The 20,959-nt window shown below is 41.4% G+C and overlaps 1 protein-coding gene across 2 annotated transcripts in view; it reads right to left on the bottom strand.

The window, feature by feature from the left end:
* The window catches only part of LOC110532379 (E3 ubiquitin-protein ligase MIB2), a 78,788-nt gene that overhangs the window by 38,555 nt on the left and 19,274 nt on the right, over positions 1-20,959 (bottom strand). For both annotated transcript variants that reach the window (XM_021616232.2, XM_021616231.2), the window contains exons 2-3: positions 19,494-19,889; positions 17,571-17,742 (exon numbers count right to left, since the gene is read on the bottom strand). In XM_021616232.2, coding sequence (XP_021471907.1) covers positions 17,571-17,742; positions 19,494-19,716 — 395 coding nt within the window. In that variant the 5' untranslated portion in view covers positions 19,717-19,889. The remainder of the gene's footprint in view (positions 1-17,570; positions 17,743-19,493; positions 19,890-20,959) is intronic.

Below are 20,959 nucleotides of genomic sequence, written 5' to 3'. Positions count from 1 at the left end.
GTGTTTGTTTTTCAGCATAAAGTACTCTGTAGCCACTTAGTAGTGTGGACACCAGGTGAGACCACACACACAATAACAGTATCTCTTCTTCACTTCATCCCTCACCCCTTCTCTCTAGGTTATATCAGCTGTTTTTGTGAACCCCTCCCGCATCTGAACTGGCTGACACAGAGGGCACAGCAGGATCATAGGTGAGATGTCATTTGGTTGGGTCAACAGGAAGTATTATTAAAGATATGCTTTAAATTGAAATACAGACAAGATATGTAGTAGTCCCAGAGTTAATGACACAATGTTAGTTTTGCATTTCACCTCCTGATTTAACCTGTTTGGGATAAGGGGCAGTATTTTCACGTTCGGATGAAAAGTGTGCCCAGAGTAATCTGCCTGCTACTCAGGCCCAGAAACTAATATATGCATAATATTAGTAGATTTGAAAACACTCTGAAGTTTCTAAAACTGTTTGATGTCTGTGAGTATAACAGAACTCATATGGCAGTCGAAAACCTTAGAAAAATCCAACCAGGAAGTGGGAAATCTGAGGTTGGTAGTTTTTCAAGTCATTGCCTTTCGAATATACAGTGTAAATGGGGTCATATTGCACTTCCTAAAGCTTCCACTAGATGTCAAGTCTTTTGAACCTTGTTTGAGGTTTCTACTATGAAGGGGGAGTGAATAAGAGCGGTTTGAACCAGGTGTCTGGGAGAATGCCTTGAGCTAAGTCACGCGCGTGACCGAGCGAGCTGCGTTCCTTTTCATTTCTAAAAGACAAAGAAATTGTCTGGTTGGAATATTATTGAAGATTTATGATAAAAACATTCTAAAGATTGATTCTATACATCGTTTGACATGTTTCTACGAACTGTAATACAACTGTTTTGACTTTTCGTCTGGACTTGCCCTCGCCTTGTGAATTTCGATTGGTGAACTAAACGCGCTAACAAAAAGGAGCTATTTGAACATAAAGTTGAACTTTATCAAACAAAACAAACATTTATTGTGGAACTGGGATTCCTGGGAGTGCATTCTGATGAAGATCAAAGGTAAGTGAATATTTATAACGGCATTTCTGACTTTTACTGATCCACAACATGGCGGGTATCTGTGTGGCTTGTTTTTGTGGCTTAGCGCTGTACTCAGATTATTGCATGGAAAGTTTTTTTAAATCTGACACAGCGGTTGCATTAAGGAGAAGTATATCTTTAATTATATGCACAACACTTGTATCTTTTATCAAAGTTTATGATTAGTATATCTTTAAATTGATGTGGCTCTCGGCAAATTCGCTGGATGTTTTCGAGACAAAAAATTACTGAACATAGCGCGCCAATGTAAACTGAGATTTTTGGATATAAATATGAACTTTATCGAACAAAACATACATGTATTGTGTAACATGAAGTCCTATGAGTGCCATCCGATGAAGATCAAAGGTTAGTGATTCATTTTCTCCATTTCTGCTTTTTGTGACTCCTCTCTTTGGCTGGAAAATGGCTGTATGTTTTTCTGTGACTAGGCGCTGATCTAACATAATCGTATGGTGTGCTTTCACTGTAAAGCCTGTTTGAAATCAGACACGATGGCTAGATTAACAAGAAGTTAAGCTTTAATTTGGTGTATTGCACCTGTGAATGTATGAAAGGTAAATATTTCTAAAAAATATCTTTGAATTTCGCGCTCTGACATTTCAGCGGATGTTGAAATTTTAAGGTGACTGACCATGTTAGAATACATTTTAAATAAGGCTTAATAATGCGCTCTCGTCTGCAGGTATGTTTTGATGTAAGAGAGGAAGTCAGTCCCATCATCGCCACCTCACCCACTCTTAAGATATCCTTCGGGCCAACTGGGGGCCCAAGGCTGGTTAGGAGACACCACAATTGTGATGAACTGAGAGAATATTAGGGTAGCACTGTAATTCATGAATCATATGCTGTCTGCCGTTGTTCTTACCTTTTTCTCTTTCAGTGTTCTACACCTCTCCCCCCACCTAATTTTATAATGCACACCATATGTGCATCGAAGTACACTTGTACACTTGTATTTATAATGTTACAATTATCATAATTATAATGCATTTATGTATTTATAACACCTGAATAATGAACTTCTTTCAATGAAGCGTTTCACATTCTCCACTGGTTGAAATTAAGTATTTAATTGAAATACTATCCTGTGTCCTCAGATTAATGCAGATGAAGGGAGTTAGATATGCATACTTTTTTCTGTATATATGAATTACAAATCAATCATGTTTCTAGTCTATTGCATAGCTACAATGTGTAATCATTGATGTCCCAGGAGCAGTAAACACTGTTTAAGTGTATAATTTAATACATACATGTGTAACAGTACAGCTTCCGTCCCTCCCCTCAACCCAACCTGGGCTTGAACCAGGGACCCTCTGCACACATCAACAACTGACACCCACAAAGCATCGTTACCCATCACTCCACAAAATCCACGGCCCTTGCAGAGCAAGGGGAACCACTACTTCAATGCCTCAGAGCAAGTGACGTTACCGATTGAAACGCTATTAGCGGCACCACCGCTAACTAGCTAGCCATTTCACATCAGTTACACTTGCAGACACAGCATCATTCAAATAATTGAGTTTGATATGACTGAAAATGTCTCAGAGATTCAAATATGAACCGCAACTTTATTTACCAAGGAAGAGTACATGATCAGTGAATATAGTCAATGTACAGGCTACAATGTGGGAATCTTATGCGTGGTAATAACTACAGTACATGTGTATATAAGACTTGCATTCTTGGCACAATAAAGTTACTATATTCTACTCTATCCATATGTAACAGTATAGCTTCCATTCCTCTCCTTGCCCCTACCTGGGATCGAACCAGGGACCCTCTGCACACATCAACAACTGACACCCACAAAGCATCATTACCCATCGCTCCTAAAAGCTGCGGCTTTTGCAGAGCAAGGTTAACAACTACTTCAAGGTCTCAGAGCGAGTGACGTCACCGATTGAAACGCTAATTGCGCGCACCCCACTAACTAGCTAGCCATTTTACACCGGTTACACATAGGCTTCATTAATGCCATTCAGTCTTGAAGTTGTTGTATCAACTATGATAGCTGAGGTCCATAGATTGGTATGAATATTAGTTCAGAACCTACCGTTTTAGGGTCCATACACAAACCGGCTACATCCTGTAGCTAGCTACACATCCATAGGCATACAGTTCAATTAGCAGTAAATGCTTTAGCTAGCTAGATTCTTTAGAATCACAAGATGACAGCCTGGTTTGCTGGTTCTCAGGAGTCCCTAAAACATTAAACATGAATTACAAATTAATTCTCCTAACACTAGCTAATGTTACCTAGTCAGATAACTTGCTAAATAGCAATTTTCGTAAATTAACTTTGACAAAAAAATATGCAAACATTTGTCTCTACATTAAGTAACATATTCCTCTCTTGTACATTTTTTGCTTGACTCGTTATGATGTTATAACAACTTACATCTGGTTCCACCGTAATGTTTTGTCAGTTATCTTTGTTGAAGAACGACACAAGGCAAGGGTGGCTCGCGTCAAAATTCCTCATTGGAACCACTCAATATGATGGGTCATATAAAAACCGTGGGACCCAAATGCATAATGAGTGCTCCAACTCCCCCTTGTGGTGGTCTGGAGCAATGACGCTGTGACGCTGGGTACCTCTAAGTTCTGCGGTGCAAGCTCGCAACTTTTAAAGGAGAAACCACTGTCTAGACCACCAAGTGGTAATGGTCAGTATCCGGATAACATGTATAAAATGCTTGATAATGTATTAACAGAGAGGAATATTTTCTGGGTCATTTAAATATTGACCGGCTTTCATCAGGCTGTCCACTCAAGAGAAAGCTTCCAACTATAACGACTACCTGCAACCTGGCTCAGGTTATCAGTCAACTTACTAGGGTAGTTACAAACAGCACCGGAATAAAAATCATCAACATGTATTGATCACATCTTTACTAATGCTGCAGAAATTGACTATTTGTTGGTATGTGGTGTGTAATGAAAAGCAACCAAATTCAGCACTTTATGAAATTGCTTATTCCAGTTACTAATAAGCATGCACCCATTGAGATTCAATGGCTGTAACAAAATTTAAATCCCCATGGATTGATGAGGAATTGACAAATTGTATGGTTGAGAGGGATGGAAAATAAGTCTGGCTGTAAGTGATTGGCAAAGAAATCATGTATAATTTTTTTTAATTTTTTTTACAAATCATGAAATCATGACTAAACTGAATAAAAATAAGAAACTACACTATCAAAGAATGATGGTAAAAAGGTTTAGAGCACCTTAAATGAAATTTGGGGCAAAAATCCACTGATATTGCCAACTACTTTAATAATTTTTTCATTGGCAAGATTAGAAAACTTATGGATGACATGTCAGCAACAAATGCTGACACTACACATCCAAGTATATTTGACCAAATGATGAAAGACAAGCATTGTAAATTTGAATTCCGTAAAGTGAGTGTGGAAGAGGTGAAAACTATTGTTGTCCATCAACAATGACAAGCAACCAGGGTCTGACAACTTGGATGGAAAATTACTGAGGATAATAGCGGACAATATTGCCACTATCTTAAATTTAAGCATACTAGAAAGTGTGTGCCCTCAGGCCTGGAGGGAAGCAAGTCATTCCGCTACCTAAGAACAGTAAAGCCCCTTTTATTGGCTCAGTTAGCCAACCAATCTGCCTGTTACCAACCCTTAAACTTTTTGTAAAAAATGGTGTTTGACCAGATACAATGCTATTTTACAATATTTATTTTAATTTTAACTTTATTTAAGTAGGCAAGTCAGTTAAGAACAAATTCTTATTTTCAATGACATCCTAGGAACAGTGGATTCATCTGTTGTGAATGTAAAGTTTTTAATTGTATTACGGTCTTAATTTTGATGGACCCCAGGAAGCGTAAGCAGCTAATGGGGATCCATAATAAATACAAATACAGTGATAGTGGCAAGAGACTGAGAAAGAGAGGGAAGACGTGGCTGAAACTTGACCAGTAGGAGGTGAAGAGGTCAGATGGTGCTGAATCGCCAGATATGCAGGATAAGGATTAAACTGAGTCTACTTGACAGGGCCTCTGCATTTGTGAGTGTAAGTGTGTGGGAGTATGCGTGTTTGCAGGAGCCGATTAGCCAACCAGGAAGTTGTTGTTGCGTTTCCACCCCCCTTCAGTAAACATATGGACACACATATGTTGTGCAGCGCATCATCAACACGCCATAACCTACACATATATTCCATGATGATATACGCCACTTACCATGACCATAGTCGACATAACAAATCATGTCATTGTAATTATTTGACTTAGCTACTATAGTCTCACAGTGGTGTCATAATACCCATAAACCTAGCAGTCAAACAGGTAAATTGATCCCATTGTTTTTCCCACTATTCATTTTTCCCACAGGGGTTTAAAAACACTTAAAATAAATGCTGTGTTTCGTGTAGGCTTACCCTGGTGTGACGTTTTCATAACCATGTAAATCTCTCTCGGACAAGGTGACTTATATCAATATAGTCGGCTCAGGTAGCTTAGCGATTAAGAGCGTTGGGCCAGTATCCGAAAAGTTGCTGGTTTGAATCCCCAGGGCGACTAGTTGGGGGGAGGCACTTAACCCTAACTGCTCCTGTAAGTAGCTCTGCTAAATGACTCATTTTCAAAAACGCTAATTAGAATCAATGTAGACATCATGAAAGCTCCTGCACGTCATCTCTAGATGACACCTTTGCTAACAGAAAACAAACCAATTCAGAAATTACTAAAATTAGCTAACAGAGTTCATCCAGAGATTTTTTACCTTTTTCTTGATTTGCCAGTCTCATCCAGATCATCATGGAATTTGTAGTTCTTTATGATAGCCACATTAGCAGATTTTTTATTTGTATTTTTTTTTGGGGGGGGGGGGGGGTGGTTTACACGGTTATCAAAATGTCACGCCAGGGTAAGCCTACACAAAACACAGCCCTTATGTTAAGTGTTTCTAAAATCCCCTATGGGAAAAATGTATGGTTGAAAAACTATTGGAACCATTTCCTTGTTTGACTGCTACGTTTTAAGGGTGTTATGACTCCTACTGTGGTACACTTTTTTACATAAACCATGTGACACAGCCTCCACACACACAATTTGAGAATATCCAGAGAACCATAAAGTGAGCACACACACACACGTAAATGAACATCCTGTAATGGAAACACATGGATAATCACAGCACAGCCCCTGACACCTCACTTCCCTAAATCTGTACTCACACTACTAATTACCTTACAACAAATTTCTATGGGGAGGAAGGTGAGAATGCTAACATGTTAATCCCATTAAGTGGGCTAATTAAAATAGAGCAAAACTCGGGCACTGCAGGTCCTGTCATACTCAATAAAGAAAAAATAACCCTATGCCAGTGTGTGTGTGTCTGTGTCTAGCTCTCTGCTTTAAAGCCCTCTGCCACCTGCTCGGCTATCCTCTCCCCCTCTGACATGAAATGAATCCCATTAGCCGTGCTGCTGAGCCAAGGTCCACTCCCTCCATCACAAATGACTATCAGAATAAAGCAGGGCCGTTCTCATCACGGAAGCCAGCCAACGTCTCCGCTCCCCCCCAATATGGGTTTGGGACAGACTGAATGCCTACTTGTTCTTAAGATGAGCCGGATCTTATGAGACGTGCAGCATACAGTAGAGCTTTGGATGAAATTTGGGTCACTGAGGAGTTGAGATATAAAGGGTCTCTCTTGTGTTTTGCATCATGAACAACAAGCATGAAGAAGAACGGGGGTAGTGTGCATGACTTTCATATGATGTTTTTCCCCTTTGCTCCAGTGCTGGGTCTTGGAGCAGCAACACAATGCTTTGTTGAATTTATCTTCACTGTAGGGCTGGACGATATACAGTGCCTTCCAAAAGTATTCATCCCCTTTGGTGTTTATCCTATTTTGTTGCATTACAACATGTAATTTTAATAGATTTTTATTTGGATTTCATGTAATGTTCATACACAAAATAGTCCAAATTGGTGAAGTGAAAAAATTATAAAAAATAAAAAAACAACAGAAAGTGGTACGTGCATATGTATTCACCCCTTTGCTATGAAGCCCCTAAATTAGATCTGGTGCAATCAATTACCTTCAGAAGTCACATAATTAGTTAAAGTCCACCTGTGTGCAATCTAAGTGTCACATGATCTCAGTATACATACATAACATACACACTCCTGTTTTGAAAGGCCCCAGAGTCTGCAACACGACCAAGCAAGGGGCACCACCAAGCAAGCGTCACCATGAAGACCAAGGAGCTCGCCAAACAGGTCAGGGACAAAGTTGTGGAGAAGTACAGATCACGGTTGGGTTATAAAAAAATATCAGAAACTTTGAACATCCCACAGAGCACCATTAAATCCATTATTTAAAAAAATGGAAAGAATATGGCACCACAACAAACCTGCCAAGAGAGGGCCGCCTACCAAAACTCACAGACCAGGCAAGGAGGGCATTAATCAGAGAGGCAACAAAGAGACCAAAGATAATCCTGAAGGAGCTGCAAAGCTCCACAGCGGAGATTGGAGTATCTGTCCACAGGACCACTTTAAGCCATACACTCCACAGAGCTGGGCTTTACAAAAGAGTGGCCAGAAAAAAGCCATTGCTTATAGAAAAAATGTGGCATGTGGGAGACTCCCCAAGAAGGTAATCTGGTCAGATGAGACTAAAATGTAGCTTTTTGTCCATCAAGGAAAATGCTACGTCTGGCGCAAACCCAACACCTCATCACCCCTAGAACCCCATCAGTGCCACCACAGTGAAGCATGGTGGTGGCAGCATCATGCTGTGGGGATGTTTTTTCATTGGCAGGGACTGGGAAACTGGTCAGAATTGAAGGAATGATGGATGGTGCTAAATACAGGGACATTCTTAAGGGAAACCTGTATCAGTCTTCCAGAGATTTGAGACTGGGACAGAGGTTCAGCTTCCAGCAGGACAATGACCCTAAGCATACTGCTAAAGCAACACTAGAGTGGTTTAAGGGGAAACATTTAAATGTCTTGTAATGGCCTAGTCAAAGCCTAGACCTCAATCCAATTGAGAATCTGTGGTATGACTTAAAGATTGCTGTACACTAGCGCGAAACCCATCCAACAGGAAGGAGCTGGAGCAGTTTTGCCTTGAAGAATGGGGAAAAATCCCAGTGGCTAAAAGGTGGCACTACAAAGTAGAACACAATATAAAATATTTTGCATCTTCAGAAATCAAATGATACAAACCAACAAAAAAATATACTTTAATTCCAGGTTGTAAGGCAACAAAATAGGAAAAATGCCAAGGGGGTGAATACTTTCGCAAGCCACTATAGCCCAAAAATCAAGATTTCACAGTATACCTCTACACTTTTTAAATGTATTTTTCTAATTAAGCTTTGTTTTACAATTAAAGATCAAATGCACTGCATTTCAGACAGTCAGCAATAATAAAATGAATTCAGGGCTTGTGAAATTATACCTTGGCTAAATATAAGCCTCCCACCACTATAAGACTCACTAATAATTTCTTTATTTTATGAAAATAGTTTAATGTGCTTTTTCAGAAAAATTACTGATCTGTCTTTCAAGTCTATGAAAACTCCCTTTTTGTTACACATCTAATGACTTCCGAAAAAAAAAACAAGTCGCCTAAATCCAAACAGGGGATTCATTTTCAGGATGGAAAAACGCTTTTAGGTATAAACTTAAATGACTAAAACAAGATATAAAGTATGTAGAAAAGATAATGGACCTATATATTTTTTGATAATATTATCTTTGAGAACTAACAATCACCAAAATAAAAGCTAGACAGTAAGGGAGAATTGAAAAGTCCAAAAACAATTAATTTAGCTGCATTCCTTTTGTTATTATGTTTGAGAAAAATACACAGCATTGTCCATGGAAAAATGCATGGATTTGCAGGAAACTAGCTTTAAAACTACAATATTCTCTCCCAGCTCCATGGCAGAATACGTAGAATTGCAGGAAATTAGCCTTAAAACCGTCATATTCTCTCTCTGCTGTATGGCGAAATGCATAGAATAGCAGGAAATTAGCTTTAAAACTGAAAACATTTCTCTCATCAATGTGCAGCGGTACAAGGAATTTGAGGTAGATAATGTATGTACATGAAGGCAGGGTATAGTGACTACTCATCAGGATAGATCAAATAAAACTTTATTTGTCACTTGCGCCGAATACAACAAGTATTCAAGAAGAGCGCAGTTCAAGAAGAGTTAAGAAAATATTTAGCAAATAAACTAAAGTAACACAATAACGAGGCTATATACAGGGGGTACCGGTACCAAGTAAGTGTGCGGGGGTACAGGTTAGTTGAGGTAATTTGTACATATAGATAGGTGTGAAGTGACTATGCATAGATAACAGCAAGTAGCATACAAAACAAAATGGGAGAAGAAAATGTAAATAGTCCGGTAGCCATTTGATTAATTGTTCAGCAGTCTTATGGCTTGGGGGTAGAAGCTGTTAAGGACCCTTTTGCTTTTAGACTTGGCGCTCCGGTACCGCTTGCCGTGCAGTAGCAGAGAAAACAGTCTGACTCGGGTGACTTGAGTCTCTGACAATATTATGGGCTTTCCTCTGACACCACCTTTTATATAGATCCTGGATGGCAGAAAGCTTGGCCCCAGTGATGTACTGGGCTGTACGCTCTACCCTCTACCCGCGCCTTACGGTCAGATGCTGAGCAGTTGCCAAACCAGGCGGAGATGCAACCGGTCAGGATGCTCTCGCTGGTGCAGCAATATAACTTTGAGGCTCTGGGGACCCCTGCCAAATCTTTTCAGTCTCCTGAAGGGGGAAAGGTTTTGTCGTGTCCTACTCACAACAATAATAAGTGTAAAAAGAAGAACAGAGTGTATAAGAGTGTGAGTGTGCATCTGTGTAATGTGGATGTACATTCGGAAAGTATTCAGACCCCTACCCGTTTTCCACATTTTGTTACATTACAGCCTTATTCTTAAATGAATCAAATATTTTTCACCCTCAATCTACACACAATACCCCACAATGACAAAGCGAAAAAAGGTTTGTAGAAAAAAAAAAATATATATATATATATATATATATATATTTAGACCCCTTGCTATGAGACTCGAAATTGAGCTCAGGTGCATCCTGTTTCCATTGGTAATCCTTGAGATATTTGTACAACTTAGAGTCCCCCTGTGGTAAATTCAATTGATTGGACATGATTTAAAAAAAGGTCCCACAGTTGACAGAGCATATCAGAACAAAAACCAAACCCTGAGGTCGAAGGAATTATCACTAGAGTTCCGAGACATGATTGTGTCAAGGCACAGATCTGGGGAAGGGTACCAAAACACTTCTGCAGCATTGAAGGTCCCCAAGAACAGTGGCTTCCATCATTCTTAAATGGAAGAAGTTTGGAACCACCAAAACTCTTCCTAGAGCTGGCCACCCGGCCAAACTGAGCAATCGGGAAAGAAGGGCCTTGGTCAGGGAGGTGACCAAGAACCCCGATGGTCACTCTGACAGAGCTCTAGAGTTCCTCTGTGGAGATGGGAGAAGGATACCATCTCTGCAGCACTCCACCAAATCAGGCTTTTATGGTAGAGTGGCTAGACGGAAGCCACTTCTCAGTAAAAGGCACAACAGCCCGCTTGAAGTTTGCCAAAAGGCAACTAAAGGACTATCAGACCATGAGAAACAAGATTCTCAGGTCTGATGAGACCAAGATTGAACTCCTTGGCCTGAATACCAAGCGTCACGTCTGGAGGAAACCTGGTACCATCCCTATAGTGAAGCATGGTGGTGGCAGCATCATGCTGTGGGGATGTTTTTCAGCGGCAGGGACTGGGAGACTAGTCAGGATCGAGGGAAAGATGAACAGAGAAAAGTACAGAGAGAACCTTGATGAAAACCTGCTCCAGAGCGCTCAGGACCTCAAACTGGAGAGGCGGTTCACCTTCCAACAGGACAACGACAGTAAGCACACAGCCAAGACAATGCAGGAGTGGCTTTTGGACAAGTCTCTGAATGTCCTTGAGTGGCCCAGCCAGAGCCCGGACTTGAACCCGAGGTAACATCTCTGGACAGACCTGAAAATAGCTGTGCAGCGACGCTCTCCATCCAACCTGACAGAGCTTGAGAAGATCTGCAGAGAAGAAATCATAGAAACTCCCCAAATACAGGTGTGCCAAGCTTGTAGCATCATACCCAAGAAGACTTGAGGCTGTCATCGCTGCCAAAGGTGCTTCAAGAAAGTAGAGAGAAAAGGGTCTGAATACTTGTGTAAATTATTTAATTTAAAAAATATATATAATTATACATTTGCAAAAATGTCAAAAAACCTGTTTCTATTTGTCATTATAGGGTATTGTGTGTAGATTGATGAGGTGGGAAAACAATTAAATATATTTTAGAATAAGGCTGTAACATATCAAAATGTGGAAAAAGTAAAGGGGTCTGAATACTTTCCGAATGCACTGTATGTGTGTGGGTTTATAGTTCGGGTATCAATAATTTACTATTTAGCAGTCTGGCTATTTAGCAGTCTTATTATGGCTTGGGGATAGAAGTTGTCTCGGAGCCTGTTGGTCAGATGGTAGCAGAGTGAATAGTCTATGGCTTGGGTGGCTGGGGTCTTTGGACATTTTTCAGGCCTTCTTCTGCCCGATAGAGTTCCTGGATGGCAGGGACCTCTGCCCAAGTGATGTACTGGACTGTTCGCACCACCATCCATAGCGCTTTTCAGTAAAGAGGGGTGCATTTACCATACCAAACAGGCGGTGATGCAGCCAGTCAAGATGATATCGATGGTGCAGATGAATAACTTGAGGATCCGAGGGCCCATGCCAAATCTTTTCAGCTTACTGAGGGGAAAGAGGCACTGCCTTGCCCTCTTCACAACTGTGCAGGTGTGTGTGGACCATGGTAAGTCGTTAGTGATGTGGACGCCAAGGAACTTGAAGCACTTCATAATTACAGATGTGATTGCTAGAGGGTGTTAGTCATTTAGGCTGATTAACTTGGAGCTCTTGGGAACAGGAACAATGGTTGTCAGCTTGAAACATAAAATGGGATTACAGACTGGGACAAGGATAGATTGAAAATGTTGTTGTAGACACTTGCAAGCTGGTCTGCGCATGCTTTGAGAACGCACCCCGGTATTGCGTCTGGCCTGGTGGCCTTGTGATTGTTAACCTGTTTTAAATGGCTTTCACGTCGGCCACGGAGAACAAGCTCACATAGCCATCATGAAAAACCTGTTTACACACAAGCCAATTTATATTCCTTCTAAGCAGGCATAAAAAGGCATTTAGCTCATTTGGGAGTTCTGCATCACTGGGCAACTTCTGCCCTTTGTAATCCGTTATCGTCTGCAAGCCCTGCCACATACGACGAGTGTCGGAGCCGGTGTAATAGGATTCTACCTGTCCATTTGCATGTTTGATGTCTCGGAGGTCATAGTGGGCATCTTATATGCTCGTACTCCTCAATGCAATCGAATGAATCCAGGAACATATCCTAGTCTGTACTAGCAAAACATTCTTGTAGCCTCGTGCCTGCTTCATCCGACCACTTCCGTATTGAGTACACTGGTACTTCCTGTTTGAGCTTTTGTTTGAAAACAGGAGAATAGGTTCATGGTTAGATTTGCAGAAGGGAGAACGAGGGAGGGCCTTATATGCGTAAACACAAGCCCATGTCTCAAGCACAAGCCCACGTGCTAGTGAGTAGCCAGCTAATATTTATATATTTCAAGTTTAGCAAACACATCTATTTGCTAGCTAACAAGGTAGAAGAGTTAAACTGTTATGAACAAACCCTTCTGTCCGTCTACAACTGTCTGAATAGCATGCTAGTCTGTCCACTTTGTTCAGATGTTGAAATCAAGTGGCATACCTTATGTATCAGAATGAGAATTTGTTGTACATTTATTTAAAAAAAAGACTAGAAAGCTAGTAAATCTAATTTTATTGTGGGTGTAGAGAAATGCTTGTGTTCCTAGCTCCAACAGTGCATTAGCATCTAATAATTCACAACAATACACACACAAATCTAAAAGTAAAATAATGTAATTAAGAAATATATAAATATTAGGAAAGCAATGTCGGAGTGGCATTGACTAAAATAGAGTAGAATACAGTATATACAGTGATGAAGTCAAAAGTTTACATACACACAGGTTGGAGTCATTAAAACTCATTTTTCAACCACTCCACAAATGTCTTGTTAACAAACTATAGTTTTGGCAAGTCGGTGAGGACATCTACTTTGTGCATGACACAAGTCATTTTTCCAACAATTGTTTAAAGACAGATTATTTCACTGTATCACAATTCCATGGGGTCAGAAGAACAAAGTTGACTGTGCCTTTAAACAGCTTGGAAAATTCCAGAAAACTATGTCATGGCTTTAGAAGCTTCTGATAGGCTAATTGCCATCATTTGAGTCAATTGGAGGTGTACCTGTGGATAAATTTCAAGGCCTACCTTCAAACTCAGTGCCTCTTTGCTTGACATCATGGAAAAATCTAAAGAAATCAGCCAAGACTTCAGAAAAATAATTGTGGACCTCCACAAGTCTGGTTCATCCTTGGGAGCAATTTCCAAATATCTGAAGGGACCACGTTCATCTATACAAACAATAGTAAAAACGTTCTTTCCGGCTGCATGTAATAACACCAAAAAATGTCTGGGTTAATAATGTAATAAATAACACATACAAAAACTTTAAAAAGTTACTTAGGAGCTAGAAGCAGAGCTACCATGGCTATCGGCACCCTTTAATAATCTTTGGCTAAAATGCTGTTTGCGGTAGCCACCGTTTGCATTGACAGATTCATTTGGAATGCTTTTCCAACAGTCTTGAAGGAGTTCCCACATACGCTGAGCACTTTTTGGCTGCTTTTCCTTCACTCTGCAGTCTAACTCATCCCAAACCATCTCAATTGGGTTGAGATCAGGTGATTGTGGAGGCCAGGTCATTAGATGCAGCACTCCATCACTCTCCTTCTTGGTCAAATAACCCTTACACAGCCTGGAGGTGTTTTGGGTCATTGTCCTGTTGAAAAACAAATAATAGTCCCACTAAGCCCACACCAGATGGGATGGCGTCATGCTACAGAATGCTGTGGTAGCCATGCTGTTTAAGTGTGCGTTGAATACTAAATAAATCACCAACAGTGTCACCAGCAAAGCACCCCCACCTCCATGCTTCACGGTGGGAACCACACATGCTGAGATCATCCGTTCCCCTACTCTGTCTCACAAAGACACGGCGGTTGGAAGCAAAAATCTAATTTAGACTCAGACCAAAGGACAGACTTCCACCAGTGTAATGTCAATTGCTTGTGTTTCTTGGTCCAAGCAAGTCTCTTCTTATTATTGGTGTCCTTTAGTAGTGGTTTCTTTGTAGCAATTCGACCATGAAGGCATGATTCCTTTGAACAGTTGATGTTGAGATGTGCCTGTTACTTGAACTCTGAAGCATTCATTAAAGGCTGGTAACTCTAATGAACTTATCCTCTACAGCAGAGGTAACTCTGGATCTTCATGTGGCGGTCCTCATGAGAGCCAGGTTCACCATAGTGCTTGATGTTTTTTGCAACTGCACTTTCAAAGTTCTTGAAATTTTACTGATTGACTGACCTTCATGTCTGAAAGTAATGGACTGTCATTTCTCTTTGATTATTTGAGCTGTTCTTGCCATAATACAGACTTGCTATTTTACCAAATAGGGCTATCTTCTGTATACCACCCCTAACTTGTCACAACACAACTGATTGGCCCAAACGCAATAAGAAGGTATGTAATTCCACAAATTTACTTTTAACAAGGCACACCTGTTAATTGAAATGCATTCCAGGTGACTACCTCATGAAGCTGGTTGAGAGAATGCCAAGAGCGTGCCAAGCTGTCATCAAGGCAAAGGGTGGCTATTTGAATTTGAATCTTAAATATAAAATATATATAAAAAACACTTTTTTGGTTACTACATGATTTCATATGTGTTATTTCATAGTTTTGAAGTCTTCACTATTATTCTACAATGTAGAAAATAGTCAAAATAAAGAAAAACCCTTGAATAAGTAGGTGTGTCTAAACGTTTTGACTGGTACTGTATATATTTGATTCTTGCGATACAGGCATATCGCATAATATAATACATTCGATATATCGCCCAACCCTTCTTCAGTGTGTAATAAATGATATCAACAGTACATTTAAACCAGAAATGGGATCCAATGGTTGGATATAGACGTTGACTAATTTAGTCACCATTGTCTACCTTTATCTCCTCCTGTATCTCCATTCATATCGATAGGGTGTTGAATTCATAATGAAACGTTTTATAGATAAGCTTTTTGAAAGACGAATGCAACGTCCCAGAATAAGCGTGTATGGTATGGGTGGAATGTTGTGTAAGCTGCTGGAGTATGTCTAAAATGCTCATGGCATGATCTAATGACATATGGATGAGTTATGGTATGATGAGGTGTTGAAATATAAATGACTGGCTATATTTCATGCATATGGCATATTTGGCCAAAGGAGAACTGAAACTGGTTCAGCCTCCCACCTGACACCAATGTAGCGAATTTATAATGATGCCAATGGGAGTCATAGTTCAAATAAGGTGGGTTTCTCTAAAGACATGTGCTGTACCTCATGAGCTGTGTGAATACAAAAGGCACAAGTGTCTGAAATAGGCTAAGTAGCGAGGCCTAAAGAGATCTGAGAAAAACCATCAATGACTCTTTGTATGTATCATTGTTGACGACATCTGTTTCTCAGAATCCTCAGTGGTCACGGTGGGAAAACATTCGTAGAATCAGCTTAATAAAATGTTCTCCATCAGGATGCGGGTTGCGTAAGAGCAAGGCCAGAGATGTCTGAAGGGTCTATCACATCACTGCCGGCCCACTAACTTCAGCTGAGTGACATTCTTTCATTCCACTTTAGACTGACTGCTCCATTCTTGCTTAAAGATGTCTCAAGAGAGAAGGCGACAGATTCATAACGCGTTTGTACTGGGGTGACAGAGATCCCTTCAGAGACCCACTTCAAATTTGAACCTCCCTCTGTTGTTTTGGCGTCCAGATCGGGGCATTCAGGAGTTGTTGGTTCAATTCCTGCATGGTCACATGCACTAAACATGTGTTAACCATCAGCCGTTTTGGGTCAAAATCAAACAATCATTGCATTTCAAAACCTCCATCATTCATGTACTGGATTCAACTACTGAGATATCTAATCCTGCATTTGCCTTTACCTCTCTGCTCTGTTTGTTGATATAGAGAAGTTAATGTGTTTGTGGGAGTAATTTCATAAATGGTGAAGTAACCAAATAATGGGCTTTTGTTTCCCTCACCACAAAGCAGCAGTTTGGTGGTGTGTATGTTTACTACTCTCAAATCAGATCAACACACCCACCAGATGTATCAAGCTTCTTACTGAAGCCAGTGATATAAGTAGAAGATGGACATCTATTCAAAGGTTGAGATTTGCGGTCTAGTAAGGTAGTGAGCGTAAGTCCTCTGGTGGGGCTGAGCAGACTGATATAAGTAGAAGAAGATAAATCTATTTAAAGGTTGAGATTTGTAATCTTGTCAGGTAGCTAGAGTAAGTCCTACAGTGGGGCTGAGTAGTTTGTAAACATCCTCAAAATAACAAGACCGATAAGACCTTATAGTAGTCTTCTTGGGGCAAACTGCTGTCCACTAGTGCTTTCAAAGGACAGAAATCCAACATTTAGCCTTGTGTTTACTCTCCCGTCAGCTTTCAAGTCATGAAGTCCAGACTTAACTCGATGTGACACAAAGCAGTCACATTTAAATCAGATCTTATAAAAGCATACAGGCCCAATGTGATATCAATACCGTGGGCTAGAGAAACTGAGGCGGGAGTCAAAGTGAGAGGGGAAGGAGCCTCTGTCAAGACTGTATTGTACTGTACAGAATATGAGAGCTGACTGTCAGTGACAATTACATTTTCTCTATCTTCTCGATATGGGAGAATATTTTTTTTTAAATAATGCTTTTTTTGCATGTCAAGATGAAGACTCATTCATTCAGTAGTTCAGGCTACTTTAACCCTAAAAACCAGACAACATGTTTTGATTGAATAGACCTAAACTTAAGCAGCAATGACATACAGCCATTGCAGGTTTGGTGAGCTTGTTCTCTGACACAGTTCCTCTTTATTTTGCCCTAATGTCTTTCACAATGTCTACGGACTCAAAAGTCTTCACTCACTTGAGGAAACTGCAACTATGTAAATGTTTAACAATCGCAGATAAGAGGGAATTGGTGCCACATAAGGAATTACTGTAGTATTGGCCAACAGTATTCTGCGTGGCATCACTAAATATATTTGCTTAAGTACTGTTCTCCCATATAGTGTTTTAGCTATAATACTGGCTTTTGTTGCTATATAATACTGGGTGTATTACACTAAATAATCGGGAAATTGGGAATCCTTGAGAAAAGATGTGGGGGGGGTGACCATGGTACTCACGGTTGGGAGTGGGCGGTCTCATAGCGTTCAAAGGCGTGGCCCAGGTCGTGCTTGTTGTTCATGTAACACTGCGTGCACAGGTCGTAGTCAAAGCACACCTTACATTTCCAGCGCATCCCCATGATGCCATGCTTCTTGCAGCTGTCACAGATGATGTTGGAGTGGCGCACACCTGAGACAGAGAAAAGAGAGCGAGAGAGTCAGAGAGGTGGAAGGAGGTCAAGAAGCCTAGCAAATGAGACGCTTGACTGATGAAAGAGACGTCGAGAGATGGCGCTCTTCCTCATCCCTCTCCCCCTTTTTAGGCTAAAATTGAAGCATTATTGGCTTCTGAGGCAGAAAAATTATGTCTTTAATGGTGCAAAATGCAGACTAATCCTGCCTTAGCACTTGGCATTTGATTCTAAAACAGGGCTGTATTGCCTGTCTCTATTTTTGAGTCGAAAGGAAATGGAGAAAGCATCGCAGAGCAAAGGGCATCTAAGTAAACACAAGCTTGAGGAAGCTTGCTTGAGTCATAGAGATGAGACATAAATACCTAAAAATAAAGAATGATATACAAAAAAATGAATCAAACTTGAATAGAGTTTAAAGCCGGGACTCAATTCAGAGCAAAATGTGCTGGACAGCTGACAATGACGCTTTTAAAAAGGCAATTTCCCCAACTTTCGCAGAGATCACATTCACGGTAAATGCTGTGCATGTTGCCTCAATCGGAAATGTCCTTTAAATGTCAAGCTTGCATGGATTAGATTGAATCCCGGCCTCACTGAAAATGGTTTTATATACAGTAGGTTGTTTTATACACAATATACACAAGTACTAGGGATGGGCACGGTTAATTGAATATCTAGATATCCGAAAGGACATTCATATTTGATTACTTGAGTGTGCATTTCTGTAGAGAAAAATTATTGTAGGCCTATTTTAACAATGAAAAAGTTTTGTTATAAATTAAATTATCCTAGTGATATTGTTACCTTCAGGGATATACCATGACATTTGAAACACTTAAAACAAACTTGTGAATGTAGTTTTTATAACTGCATTGCACTACTGCTGCACATTTACCCTCCAGTATGCACTGACCTCGGGAATGCTATTTCCCCACTTCAATTGGCAATTACAAGCACGCAACTAACAGAGTTTCCACAAGACCTAACAGATCAATGCAAAACTCACTATAAAACCTTTTCATAACAGAATCAGTTCTTTCGTCAAACTTCTCTTTCACTGTTGCTTTTAGCCAAAAACTACTCGGCAGTGAGTGTTGCAACCGAGGACAGAGGATTTTTACGCTCTACCATACTGTGAGCTTGTGTGGACCACCACTTCGCGGCTGAGCCGTTGCTGCTACTAGACGTTTCCACTTCACAATAAACAGCACTTACAGTTGACCGGGGCAGCTCAAGCAGGACAGAAATTTGGCGAACTGACTTGTTGGAAATGTGGCATTCCATAACGCTGCTCCCGAGTGGTGCAGCGGTCTAAGGCACTGTATGTCACTGCAGACCTTAGTTTGATTCCAGGCTGTATCACAACCAGCCGTGATCGAGAGTCCCATAAGGCGGCGCACAATTGGCCCAGCATCGTCTGGGTTAGGGTTTGGCCGGGGTAGGACGTCATTGTAAATAAGAATTTGTTCTTAACTGACTTGCCTAGTTAAATAAAGGTTAAATAAAATACAAAAAAACAGCGCCATGTTGAAAGTCACTGAGCTCTTCAGTAAGGCCATTCTTTTCCTGTCAATGTTTGTCTATGGCGATTGCATGGCTGTATGCTCAATTTTATACACCAGCAACGGGTGTGGCTAAAATAGCTAAAACCACTAATTTGAAGGGGTGTCCACATACATTTGTATATATAGTGTAACTTATATGCGTTTCAAAACCTGTGGTGGGGTGATCAGGGCTCAGTGCTCACCGATCTGGGCGTTGTCGTAGAGCAGCAGGTCGTAGGATCCTTGGTAGCCTGTGCGGTAGTTGGTGCGCGTGCCACTGTCCCACTGCACCACCACCGTCTTGTCGGGTGTGGTGGTGCTGCCCTGCCGCCCGATCTCCACCACCGTGCCCACGTGGCCGTCACCGTCATCCTGGTTCCCCCACTTCCAGTCCAGGCCACGCACCACACGCATGCCTACCTCCATGCTGCCTCTGGGGCCTGCCAGGCCTGAGGGGCACGGCCTGGTGGGGTCGCCTCCGCTGCTGTTGCCGCTGCTGCTGCGCCTACGGGGCCTGTGCAGGGCAGGCCGGACCCACGCCGAGGGCAGGGTAGGCACCACAGGTGGAACCAGGGGCTCCGGGACCAGATCAGGGGTGACTGAGGGGAGAAAGAGAGAAAAGAAGAAAAAATACCAAATCAGTTAGGGCGCTGTCTACTAGAGAAGGTGTGAATCGTCCGAGGTGGATTCAACAGACTTTTCCGTTGAGATGTTGCCGAAGACCCATCCGCTAGCCCCAGCCCACTAGCTTTCTGAATCGCTGGGTCTCCCGTTTTATTTCACTGTAGAGCCCCCAGCCCCCCCACACATCCGGACACCTCACCTGGCTTAACTGGTGCCTCCAGGGACACAAACTACCTCATCGTCACTCAATGCCTAGATTTACCTCCACTGTACTCACATCCTACCATATCCTTGTCTGTACATTATGCCCTGAATCTATTCCACCGCACTCAGAAATCTTCTCTGTTTCTTCTCCGATCCCAACGCACTAGACGACCAGTTCTTATAGCCTTTAGCCATACCCTTATCCTACTCCTCCTCTGGTGATGTAGAGGTTAACCCAGGCCCTGTAGCCCCTAGCACTACACCCATTTCCCAGGCACTCTCATTTGTTGACTTCTGTAACCTTAAAAGCCTTGGTTTGATGCATGTTAACATCAGAAGCCTCCTCCCTAAGTTTGTTTTTTTCACTGCTTTAGCACACTCCGCCAACCCTGATGTCCTAGCCATGTCTGAAGCCTGGCTTATGAAGGCCACCAAAAATTCTGACATTTCCATTCCGAACTACAACATTTTCTGACAAGACAGAACTGCCAAAGGGGGCAGAGTTGCAATCTACTGCAGAGACAGCCTGAAGAGTTCTGTCATACTATCCAGGTCTGTGCCCAAACAGTTCGAGCTTCTACTTTTAAAAATCCACCTTTCCAGAAATAAGTCTCTCACTGTTGCTGCTTGTTATAGACCTCCCTCAGCCCCCAGCTGTGCCCTGGACACCATATGTGAATTGGTTGCCCCCCCCATCTATCTTCAGAGCTCGTACTGTTAGGTGACCTAAACTTAGATATGCTTATCTTATCTCCATCTCACACAAATTGTCAAGGAACCTACCAAGTACAACCCTAAATCCGTAAACATGGGCACCCTCATAGATATCATCCTGACCAAC

Source organism: Oncorhynchus mykiss, chromosome 9, assembly GCF_013265735.2.
Source record: "Oncorhynchus mykiss isolate Arlee chromosome 9, USDA_OmykA_1.1, whole genome shotgun sequence".
Taxonomy (NCBI): Eukaryota; Metazoa; Chordata; class Actinopteri; order Salmoniformes; family Salmonidae; genus Oncorhynchus; species Oncorhynchus mykiss.
Note: the sequence above shows the minus strand (reverse complement) of the source record. Positions and strands in the feature narration are given on the sequence as shown.